General features: G+C 37.8%; 1 protein-coding gene across 4 annotated transcripts in view; it reads right to left on the reverse strand.

Annotated features, from left to right (window-relative positions):
• Positions 1-5,558: 5,558 nt before the first annotated feature.
• The window catches only part of LIN54 (lin-54 DREAM MuvB core complex component), an 86,814-nt gene continuing 79,598 nt past the window's right edge, over positions 5,559-12,774 (reverse strand). For 3 of the 4 annotated variants that reach the window (XM_011941768.1, XM_011941767.1, XM_011941770.1), the window contains 2 exons: positions 10,936-11,138; positions 7,414-8,312 (listed from right to left, as the gene is read on the reverse strand). In XM_011941768.1, the coding sequence (XP_011797158.1) occupies positions 8,111-8,312; positions 10,936-11,138 (405 nt within the window). In that variant the 3' untranslated portion in view covers positions 7,414-8,110. Of the gene's footprint in view, positions 8,313-10,935; positions 11,139-12,774 lie in introns of all 4 variants that reach the window. The other variant, XM_011941769.1, reaches the window with a different exon arrangement.

A 12,774-nucleotide genomic window follows, 5' to 3' on the forward strand; every position in this document is an offset into this window, starting at 1 on the left:
GATAAGAAGATAAGAATAGTCTCATCACTACTTTTAGCCCAGTTAATTGCTCCTGCACTTGTGAAAGGGCTTGGAGTCTTATACCAGATTTACTTGATATGATACACTTTACAGTGAAATAAATTATTCATTCATATTTGGTTTAGGGCAGTTTGGTTATAATTTCTACTTTGCATCTTGGCCATTTTTTTCTTCAGAGAAAAGCATTCCCTTTAAAAATTTATCCTACTTCCCAATAACTAGTGCTAGGAGAAATGGTTATCCACATGCAAAAAAATTAACTTGAAATGAAGCAAAGACCTGAATAGAAGAGGTAAGGCTATACAACTTTTAGAAAATACAGAGTTAAACTTTGAAATTTGGATTAGGTGGTGGTTTCTTTTTTTCTTTCTTTCTTTTCTTTTCTTTTTTTTTTTCTTGAGGCAGAGTCTCGCTCTGTTGCCCAGACTGGAGCACAGTGGAGGGATCTTGGGTCACCACAACCTCCACCTCCCGGGTTCAAGCGATTCTCCTGCCTCAGCCTCCCGAGTAGCTGGGACTACAGGCATGCACCACCATGCCCGGCTAATTTTTGTATTTTTAGTAGAGACGGGATTTCACTGTGTTGGCCAGGCTGGTATCGAACTCCTGACCTCATGATCCACCCACCTTGGCCTCCCAAAGTGCTGGGATTACAGGTGTGAGCCACCGTGCCTGGCCAGGTAGTGGTTTCTTAAGACAAAGCACAGCAAAGGAAAATAATTGTACTTCATCAAAATTAACTTGTGCTTTGAAGGGATACCATCAAGAAAGTGAAAGACAACCCATTGAATGGAAAAAAAAGTTTGCAAATCATTTATCTAATAAAGTTATATCTAGAATCTACAAAGAATTCCTATGACTCAAAAGGACAAATAACCAAAATTTTTAAATGGGTAAAGAATATGAATAGATTTTTCTCCAAAGGAGATATACAGAAGGCCATAAAACACATGAATATATGTTCACATCAGCTATCCAGAAAATGCAAATCAATATGACAATGAAATATCATATTGCACCTGTTAGGACAGCTATTAGAAAGAAGACATCGAGGCCGGGCGCAGTGGCCCATGCCTGTAATCCTTGCACTTTGCGAGGCTGAGGCAGGTGGATCACCTGAGGTCAGGAGTTTGAGATCAGCCTGGCAGCATGATGAAACCCTGTAATCCCAGCTACTCAGGAGGCTGAGGCAGGAGAAGCGTTTGAACCTGGGAGGCGGAGGTTGCAGTGAGCTGAGATCATGCCACTGCACTCCAGCCTGGGCAACGAGCAAGATTCTGTCTCAAAAAAAAAAATAAGACATGGCCAGGCACAGTAACTCATGCCTCAATTCCCAGCATTTTGGGAAGCTGAGGCAGGAGGATTGCTTGAACCCAGGAGTTTAAAACCAGCCTGGACAATAAACAGTGAGACCCCCATCTCTGAAAGGAAAAAAAAAAAAAAAGAAAGAAAAAGTATTGGCAAGAATGTGGAGAAATTAGAACCCTCATACACTTTTGTTGGTGAGAATGTAAAATAGTCCAGCTAGTGCAGCAACGTTGGAAAATAGTCTGGCAGTTCCTCAAAAGCTTAGTTACCTATGACCTAGCAAATTGTACTTCTAGGCATGTACCCAAGAGAAATGAAAACACCCACAGAAAAATGTGTACATGAACTTCATTGATAGTAGCCAAAAAGTGGGAAAAAGCCTAAATGTCCATTGACTGATTAATGAAAACAACAAAATGTGCTGTAACCACAAGATGGGGAAGTATATGTTTTAACCTTATAACAAACCGCCAAAACTTACAAAGTGAATATCATTTTGCATTCTGGCCAGCAATATATCAGTGTTTCCATTGCACTACTTCTTTTTTTTTTTTTTTTTTTTGAGACGGAGTCTTGCTCTGTCACCCAGGCTGGAGTGTAGTGGCGGCCGGATCTCAGCTCACTGCAAGCTCTGCCTCCCGGGTTCACGCCATTCTCCTGCCTTAGCCTCCCGAGCAGCTGGGACCACAAGCGCCCGCCAGCTCGCCCGGCTAGTTTTTTTTTTTTTTTTTTAGTAGAGACGGAGTTTCACCGTGTTAGCCAGGATGGTCTCGATCTCCTGACCTCTTGATCCGCCCGTCTCGGCCTCCCAAAGTGCTGGGATTACAGGCTTGAGCCACCGCGCCCGGCCTGCACTACTTCCTAGCACTTGATATTGTCAGGATTTTGGTCTGTTTTAACATAGCTATTCTAATAGGTGTCTCGTGTTATTTCATTGTAGTTTTCACTTGCATTTTCCTAATAACCAATGATGTGGAGCACCTCTTCATATGCTTATTTGCCATCGTGTATCTTCTTAGGTGAAAGGTCTGCTCAAGTCTTTTGTTCATATTTTGGAAGATTGGCTCTTACTGAGCATTAGTTACATATTCTGGATATAAGTGCATTACCAGATGTGTTTTGCAATTATTTTTTTCTCAGTCTGTGGCTTTATTTATTTTCTTAACAGTGTCTTTTGAAAAGCAGATGTAATTAATTTTGGTACGTCCAGTTTTTCAATTTTTTTCTTTTTGGGAATCTTAGTTTTATACTAAAATCTTTGCCTAACCCAAGGTCACAAATTTTTCTTAGGTTTTCTTCTCAATATTTAGTAGGTTTTACATGTAAGCTATCATTCATTCTTAGTTAACTTTGGTATATGAGTTGAGTTGAGGTTTTTTTTTTTTTTCTTGAGACTGGCTCTCGCTCTTTTGCCCAGGCTGGAGAGCAGTGACACGATCTTTGCTCACTGCAACTCCACCTCCTGGGTTCAAGTGATTCCTGTGCCTCCTGAGTAGCTGAGACTACAAGTGTGTGCCACCACACCTGGCTAATTTTTGTGTTTTTAGTAGAGATGGGGTTTTGCCATGTTGGCCAGGATGGTCTGAACTCCTGACCTTAAGTGATCCACCTGCCTTGGCCTCCCAAAATGCTGGGATTACAGGCATGAGTCACAGCGCCCAGCCATGAAGTTCATATTTTTACATATGGATATGCCAGCCCCATTTGTTTAAAAAACTATCCCCATTGAACTACTTTTGTGCAGTTATAAAAAACCAACTATATATATGGGGTCTCTATTCTCTTCCACTGATAAATAGGATCTATCCACTACCACACTGTCTTAATTACTCTAGTTTTATCTGTCTTGAAATTAGGTGGGAGTTCTCCGACTTTGTTCTTTTTTCAAAAATATTTTGGCTGTTCTGGTTGCCCCTTTCCGTATAAGTTTTATCATCAGCTTGTTGATTTCTATAAAAATTCCTGCTGGGATTTTGACTGCAGTTGTGTTAAATCTATAGATCAATGTGGAGAGAACTGACATCTTAGTAATATAGAATCTTCAAATCCATGAAACATGGTATATCTTCTTTTTGTAGGTTGATTTTTTTCATCTTCTTTTTGTAGGTCTTTGATTTTTTTCATCAGTTTTTTACTTTTCAGCACAGATCTTACATATTTTTGTTAGATTTCATGTTTTCTGAAATCTGTAAGTGGTGATTTAAAAATTTCAGTTTCTAAACATTCATTGCTACTACACAGAAGTAGTCAACTTTTGCATACTGATTTTGCTTAAATTCACTTATTCTAGTACTTTTTAGATTCTTTGGTTTTTCTATATAGGGATTCATATCATCAAATAGATATTGTCTTATTTATTTATTTTCAATCTGTGGGCCTTTTTCCCACCTGCCTTATTGCACAGTGAGCTACAGTGTTGAATAAGAATGTCTTGCTCCCAGTCTTAAAGGAAAGCATTCTTCACCATTTGTATGTTAGCTCAGGCTTTTTTTGCAAATGGTCTTCATCAGGTTTAGTCTTAGTTCTCTGAAGACTTTATTTTTTTGTTTATTGAATCATATGTGGCTGTTGAATTTTACCAGATACTTTTTTCTGCACCTTTTGGGTAAAAAAATTTTTGAGATAAAATTGACGTAACCATAATATTCACCCTCTTAAATAAGCATATAGTGGCCACGCACAGTGGCTCACGCCTGTAATCCCAGCACTTTGGGAGGCCAAAGAGGGTGGATCACCTGAGGTCAGGAGTTGGAGACTAGCCTGACCAATATAGTGAAACCCCATCACTACTAAAAAATACAAAATTAGCCAGGCATGGTGGCGTGCGCCTGTAGTCCCAGCTACTTAGGCGACTGAGACGTGAGAATTGCTTGAACCTGGGAGGCAGAGGTTGCAGTGAGCTGAGATCGCACCATTGCACTCCAGCCTGGGCGACAGAGTGAGACTCCATCTCAAAAAACAAACAAACATACAATTTAGCAGTTTTTCCTATATCCACAGTCATTTTCTGCAACTTTTGAGATAATCATTTGGCTTTTCTTATTTATACGCTGATACAGTGAACTACGTTCATTTTTTTTAAACATTGGATCAACCTTTTATTCCTGGGATAAACCCTACTTGGTCATGATGTATTCTTTTTATAATATTAGGATCAGATTTCATATGCGAGTATGATAAATGACAGTTTTATAAAATCCCTGTGACCTTATAATAAACATTACCCTAAATATACAATTGTTTTATTGCTTTTGAATAGAAACTAGGAGTGTCTTAAATGCGCTCATAAAATTTGCCCTTTAGAAGGAAATTTTTAATTAAAAAAAAAAAAGCTCACCTTTGGTCTACAGATAATGACAAAATGTGCATTCAAGAAGCCCTTACAAGAAAAGCCTTAAGTAATTTACACAATGAAAATAACTCCAATAGTAAGGGATTTTTAGCTGATTGCCTTCCCTCTGCTTTGGGTGGCCACACCAGAATTCCTATAGAAAATGCTTAAGAGATACAATATGATCAAAGTTAGTCTGGAGGTCCTGCTGTGAAGCTTCATTTACATAACTTGTATTTATTTTCTGAGCTATTTGTGTTACAGAACAATAAAAATAGATAACTTTTCTAAAAGTATTTTTATTCACATTTTACATAAGATTGAAAAAATGTCGGTTGTCCACTACCAGAAAATGGGGAACTAAGGAGTATGTCCTTCCCACCTCCCCAATCACTGTTTGATTTTGTACCTGTAACATTAAGGTTCTGTTTCCGAGACCCCAGAGATAAGACCTACAGGATGTGTTTAGTGCTTCAGAAAAAAGGAAACTAAGAAAGATAGCTATCATAAGAACATCTCACATTAAAAGACAGAGTAGACTGATTTCCTGGGTATTTTTGTCTTTGTTTTTGAGACAAGGTCTCACTCTGATTGCTAGGCTGGAGTACAGTGGTGTAATTTTGACTCACTACAGCCTCAACCTCCCCAGACTCAGGTGATCCTCCCACCTCAGCCTCCCAATTAGCAGGGACTGCAGGCGTGTGCCACCACACCCAGTTAATTTTTTTGTAGTTTTAGTAGAGACAGAGTTTCACCATGTTGCCCGGGCTGGTCTAGAACTCCTGGACTCAAGTGATTCACCCGCATTGGCCTCCCAAAGTGCTGGGATTACAGGCGTGAGCCACCATGCCCAGCTGAATTTCTGTTGTTAAACAATGGGGAAGAAAGAGAAGACATATTCTCATTTCAAAGCAATTTATGTTAGTAATAACTGAGCAAAATGGTAGAATTTTTTAGTTGTGTGTTTTCAGAAGTAATGTCAAATTTACTAGAGATAATTTAAAAGGTTTCTTGCATATTAAATGGTTAAAGTGGTGTTATTAAACTAAAGAAAAAATACAAAACCTTTTTTTTACAGAATAGTATAAATGTTTATTTTCTGTATGATTTACTTTGCTGTCCTGTTTTTACAATATAGAAAAGTGTATTCTTTGAATAGCTCTAGTAAATATAAATTTAATCTTTCTACTTTGGGATGTAAATAGAGCTAAAAAATTATATACCCAACCCTCCCCAAATAGTCTTTTAAAATCACTCAATTAATGTGGCTGTTCATCTTGTTCAGCAATTTGATGCAAATGCCTGAATACAAAAAGTTGTTAAGTACTACACAGGAAGGAAAAGGCTTAATATTTTAGATAGATTTTTGAAAATCAGAAAAACTAGTAGCATTTCATTGCACCTTGAAATTTTTTTACAAGCAAAACATTCGTAAGCAATGCCATCATACATAATCTACAATTGTAATCAAAATTTCACGAACATTTTCTGCACACTGTATATAAATACACATCACAAAGGTGCAATTAGAATTAACACAGAGTATGTACAAAATGAACAAAGTTTAAGTTTAGACCAAAAACTTATTGCAGTCTTTTGAAAAATAACTTGATTATTATTTTACCCTTACACTAATTTACATTTATACAAATTTTAATTAAACATACTAGATTGAGGTGCTAAGAATGTTTGCACTATCTACATTTAAAGTTACTGCACTATGATTTTATAAATCCAAATTTAAAAGGAAGATACTTTAGTGAATAACGGAATCCTCTTTTAGATTACTTAATTTCTACTGCCTATATCTTGTGTGTTCATATGAACATATATACACACTTAATACATACAACTATAGAGTCCTTGTAGGAAATGCAATAATCATATACTAATTACTGACAATTAAGGTCCTAACAAAATGCCTGAATTCCAACATGGTTTTTTCTTGTCATAAAATCAAGAGTCCTGTCACAACCGGCTCTTAAATTCATAGTTTTTGAATTACTGAAAATGATTTAGGTTATTTTAGTAATTATAGGAAAACAGACCTTCCAAATCACTGGCTGAAAATAATGTCATATTAAACTTCCCTTATAAAAAGAAATCCCACTGCAATTTTGAAAATACTGTTAGCAGGCCCATTTCTGTAAATCAAGTTAAGAGTTGTGAATTGATCTGAAACCTCTTAGTTCCAAAATCTATAAAAAGGGCTGGGCATGGTGGCTCACGCCTGTAATCCCAGCACTTTGGGAGGCCGAGGCGGGCGGATCACGAGGTCAGGAGATTGAGACCATCCTGGCTAACACGGTGAAACCCCGTCTCTATTAAAAATACAAAAAATTAGCCGGGCATGGTGGTGGGCGCCTGTAGTCCCAGCTACTCGGGAGGCTGAGGCAGAAGAATCGCTTGAACCCGGGAGGCAGAGGTCGCAGTGAGCTGAGATCGCACCATTGCACTCCAGCCTGGGCTACACAGTGAGACTCTGTCTCAAAAAAAAAAAAAAAAATAGTCTATAAAAATGACTGATTTTATAGATGAAAACTTCTCTAAATTCATCTTCTGTAGCTTCCTTAGTCTTTGCTTCTCCACCCATGCCAAATTTTATATTTGATTACTATGTTAGGTTCTATATTATCACTACATAATATGTTTACTTCTATTTATATCCACCTATCATTTTAGTAGTACCCAGTAATCACTTTGACAATTTATTTCTTCAAATACATAACAACTCTTTGAAAGAAAAGGGAGACAGCCCAGAGCATCTGTTAGCCATTCCTTATGACAGAAACACATTGCCCATCCTCTGAGAATTATTTACTGTCCTTTAATATTTTATATGTTTTTTTTAATAACTTTAAAATTTATTTAAAGTGTGCCTGGGGATTATTTCCCCTTCTGACATCCCAAAGTGACAACAGGATATTATTCCAGAATCTTCCCAAAAAGGCTGATTTTTCTTTAAAAGATAGTCCTTTTCTAAATACAAAATGTCATTTGAATGTGTTTCATAAGAACTTGTTTATGTAACATTCTGTCTGCATATATTCTAGATCAAGTCCTAAAGAATGGGTGCTAACCATTGCTGCTTTGGCTTTTCTACTAACAAAGTCATACAACACCATACATTATAAATTATATGAATTTATAAACATTTTTTGTTAAAGGTATCAGAAAGAGAACATCTAATTCTTAAGAAACCCAAGCAAATTAAGAAATCTATATAATAAAGAAAAATTCAATTTAGAAGGGGCATAAGCAGATTTAACTAAGATTTAATATGTACTAATTTCCTCATTTAAAATTTCTTCCTCTTCAGTATTATAATTTCAGGTCTTTTAAAACAAGGACTGAATTAAAATACAGTAATTGTTTTTCTTGCAGAAAATCAAGTGTCCCTGCACCTTAAATTTTCTGTACAGTTCCATTTATCAGTCTTTTGTGCAAGAGTTAGCAATTCATGGCACAAGGGTCACTTTTTGCCTTTCCTGCAGAGTTGATGACACTCATCAAACATCGTCCGAATTCCTCGAGTATCATCCGTTCCGCTGCTGCCTTTGATTTTCCCTTCTTGTCTGCCTGCTCTGCCTGGGCAAGGAGGCAATTACATGTGGCTTCAGCTACTTCCTTAGTTACAAATGTAAATGGCAATCTGAAATGATTTTTGAAAGAGAAAGATGATGGTGGTGTTAAATAATAGCAAAAGTGGATACATTCTTTCATCTGGAAATCTCTACTGACACTTTCACAATTCACCAGCAGGATGAGCATCACAATTGACAAAGTGAGCACAAGCACATCCTAAAAAGGGCTTTAAAAAGTTAGATTTGGTTTTATTATTCACATACTGTAAGAGTATTGTTCAGAAAATTTAACATATAGAACACGTGACTTACTACCTAGGCAAAGTTATGTAGTTAACTAAAAGATAATTGTCTACATGAAGATTAGAATTTAACTAAAATCCTCCCAAATCATGAATGTACGCTCCAAAAGTTCAATTTTTATTTACTGCTGTTGCTCCAGTACCTAGAATAGTGCATGACATAGAGACACTACATGAATAGTTGCTAAATGAATAATATTGGGAATTGATAGCACTATCTCTTGGGCAAAATGAAAAATAAAGCACTTTACCATAGTCACTGATACTGTTTGTAGAAAACATTCCAAAATTCTGCATTGTTCTATCACAACAAAGCAAAATGGGGAAACCAAATGTTGTTCTACACAGAGTTGCATTCATAAAGACCTGAGCTATTGAGTATTAAATTGGAGCAACCCATCGTGAGGCTTGCTATATTTGCAGCCAACTCAAGTCTTAAAGCCTGTGACAGATTAAGTCAAGCAACATAATCTAACCACGAACTCAACAACCTGTGAGTAAGCGGTCACTAACAAGTATACTAAACAATGAAGTCTGAAATTAAAGCTCACTATGGCAAGAAAGGGTAATTGAGAATTCAGGCTGCCATGCAGCTGTATAGGAATCTTTAACATACAAACCAGCATTTTAAACTAGAAAATATTAATTTAAGGTTTTGGTCGCTTGAAACAAGCTTGTTAACATGCTAGCATAACTTTTTTTCATACAAGTTTTTAATACGTAGTTTTGATTATAATGTATAATTTTATAATTTTGTTTTCATATTGTAAACATCTTCCCAATTTTAGAAAATTATAAATATTTTACTGTGGCAGTATCTTTAATCTCCATGTGGAGATTATATTCAGTACTCTAAAGACCAGAATCCCAGGTTATAAGCCTCATTACGGTGTCTGACCATTTCCACTTCATTCAGTCAAAAACCATTTGCTGCTTATATTCCAGTCATAAGAGTTCTTTAGAATTAATATCTTAAGGCCAGGTGTGGTGGCTCACCCCTATAATCCCAGCACTTTGGGAAGCTGAGATGGGCAGATCTCCTGAGGTCAGGTATTCAAGACCAGGCTGGCCAACATAGACCTCATCTCTACTAAAAATACATAAAATTAGCTGGGCGTGGTGGTGTATGCCTGTAATCCCAGCTACTTAGGAGGCTGAGGCAGGAGAATTGCTTAAACCCAGGAGGCGGAGATTGCACTGAGCTGAGATCATGACACTGCACACCAGCCTGAGCAACAGAGTGAGACTATCTCTCGAAAAGAGAAAAAAACAAAACAAAAAACTAGTATCTTAAATATTTGTACAAAAAAGCCTCATTTTTATAAGCATTGGATCTCCTTTTCAACTTAGGCATTTTATTTTTGAGATGGAGTTTTGTTCTCGTTGCCTAGTCTGGAGAGCAATTGTGCAGTCTCCGCTCACTGCAACTTCTGCCTCCCGAGCTCAAGCGATTCTCCTGTGCCAGCCTCCCGAGTAGCTGGGATTACAAGCGTGCACCACACACTCACCTAACTTTTTGTATTTTTAGTAGATGGGGTTTCAGCATGTTGGCCAGGCTGGTCTCAAACCCTTGACCTCAGGTGATCTGCCCACCATGGCCTCCCAAAGTGCTAGGATTATAGGCGTGAGTCACCGTGCCTGGACTACTTAGGCATTTTAAATCATATGCCATTTGCAAGGTGCATTCCATTTAATAATTCCTTGAATTAACCTCTAACAAACTTTCTAATACCAGTCCAGTCCAAATCACAAACTATGTTTTATCAGGTCTTGACAGACACTGGAGATATTACAGACATGCCTTATTTCTCACAGCCACCTGGTATAGGCTATTTTAAGGAAAGAAAACTGAGGCTCAAAGAAATTCACAAACTACTAAGCAGCACAGATAGTATAAACTCAAGTCTACCTGACTTTAGAGGTCAAGCTTTTCTACTCCAGAACTCAGCAGATAAGAGATAACAATAAGGAGCTGCACTATTACAGTGTGATGGGTGGCCCAATAGGATGGGAAAAGTGCTCCAAGAAATGGAAGACGCAAGAGAAGGTAAGAAAATGCAAAAACATAAATAATTACACATTCAGCGAGACATATGAAACATCTGGTTTTCTTTGGGGTTCCTCAAATTACATAATTACCTCATCTTAGTAGACAGAAATTAAGCACAGTGGACTAAATCATTACCGTGCATTTTCGAACTGCACAATAATCTGACAGTGGCTTCTGTTACCTTTAAATTCCTTTACAAGTAGCTAAAGATGGAAGGAAAATGCAAAAATCAGGTTTGCAACAACCAAAAGTATAAACTCAACTTTGCCCCCTGAAAAGAAACTTTATCAAAAGTGAGTATTTGGGAAATACTATAAAAAGATTAAAATACTGACTTACTTTCCGCCTCCACTATTTAAAGCTGGTGTTGGCCTAGTAAGCAAGTCTGAAATTTGAGAGGATAACTTCGTCTTGGCTGCTGTTTGTTGCTGTACCCTTACTTCAGCTGCATCTGCCAAATGCATCAATGTCTTCCTTTCCGGGCTTTCTTCAAAATTCTTACAGCCAATACATTTGCATATTGAGGAACACATTATTTTTGCCTAAAAGATTTACAAAAGAAAAGTTTCCAAATCAAAACCAAAATACATTACTGTAAGTAGATGCTATGATCAAATCAACAGCTAATAGCATTACCTGGTCAACTGATAATAAGATTAGATGGAAGCATCTCTGGCTGACAAACAGTAACTACACATGTGGCTAGCTAGGTTAGGTATTCTTAAGTCTGACAGTGGCTGTATAACATTTGTGGCTGTGTCCTTCCATGTCAGTTTTCCCCCACTATGGATATAGATTTTCCTCAGATATGAATAACACGTTTTTCATAAATATGAATGATACATTAAAATATCAAAAATAGGGGTCATCCAGAATCCAGCCACCTCAATCAAATCATCACTAACATGTAGATGACCTCCCATTTATGCATATGTATATAATTTCATATTAAAGGGATTTCATAGATGCTATTTTTATTATTCTATTATGCTATCTTAATCTGAAGAGGGAGTTCGGGAGGGACTTCAGATTCCCCAAACCCTTCGATAACCCATATGAAACTAGGGTGTGTTTTACATTTTATATAAATATATATTTTCATGTAAAAATGTCATATATAAAACCGTAGACCTTATGTATATATACAAATACAGAACTTTCACTTTTTAGTTTTTCAAAATCATATACCTGCTTTTCTGCATCTTGCTTTTCTTATACTACAACTCATGGAATCCCTCCAAAGTCATCTGGCATAGCTTGAATTCATTCTATTTAACGGCTAAATGTAAATCCCTGGTATGATGTGTCTATTTTTTTGGCCTTTCATTTTCCCTATTGATGGGTGTTTATTTTTGTTTCCAGTTCTTGGGTACCACAAATGATGCATAAAGAGATTTTTTTTGGTATACATTATGCCTTTTTATTTCTCTGAGTTAGATTTCCAGAATTGGGCTCACTGGATAACAGGTCGTGTATTTTAATTTTTTTTTTTTTTTTTTGAGATGGAGTCTCGCTCAGTCGCCCAGGCTGGAGTGCAGTGGTGCGATCTCAGCTCACTGCAAGCTCCGCCTCCCGGGTTCACACCATTCTCCTGCCTCAGCCTCCCAAGTAGCTGAGACTACAGGCGCCCACCGCCACGCCCAGCTAATTTTTTGCATTTTTTAGTAGAGAGGGGTTTCGCCGTGTTAACCAGGATGGTCTCAGTCTCCTGACCCAGTGATCCGCCTGCCTTGGCCTCCCAAAGTGCTGGGATTACAGGCATGAGCCACCGCGCCCGGCCAGATTGCTTTTTCAAACGGCTGTAATACCTCACATCTCATCAGCGATGTGTAAAGGAAGGATTTCCCACATTCCCTCCAACAATGGATATTATAACTCCTTTTAACATTTTATGCCAGGCATGGTGGCTCATGCCTGTAATCCCAGCACTTTGGGAGGCCAAGGTGGGAGGATCACCTGAGGTCGGCAGTTCAAGACCAGCCTGACCAACATGGAGAAATCCCGTCTCTACTAAAGAAAAAAAAAATTAGCCAGTGGCACATGCCTGTAATCTCAGCTACTCAGGAGGCTGAGGGAGGAGAATTGCTTGAACCCTGGAGGTGTGGAGGTTGTGGTGAGCCGAGATCACGCCACTGCACTCCAGCCTGGGCAACAAGAATGAAACTCCGTCTCAAAAAA

Source organism: Colobus angolensis, unplaced genomic scaffold, assembly GCF_000951035.1.
Source record: "Colobus angolensis palliatus isolate OR3802 unplaced genomic scaffold, Cang.pa_1.0 Scaffold200, whole genome shotgun sequence".
NCBI classification, from domain to species: Eukaryota; Metazoa; Chordata; class Mammalia; order Primates; family Cercopithecidae; genus Colobus; species Colobus angolensis.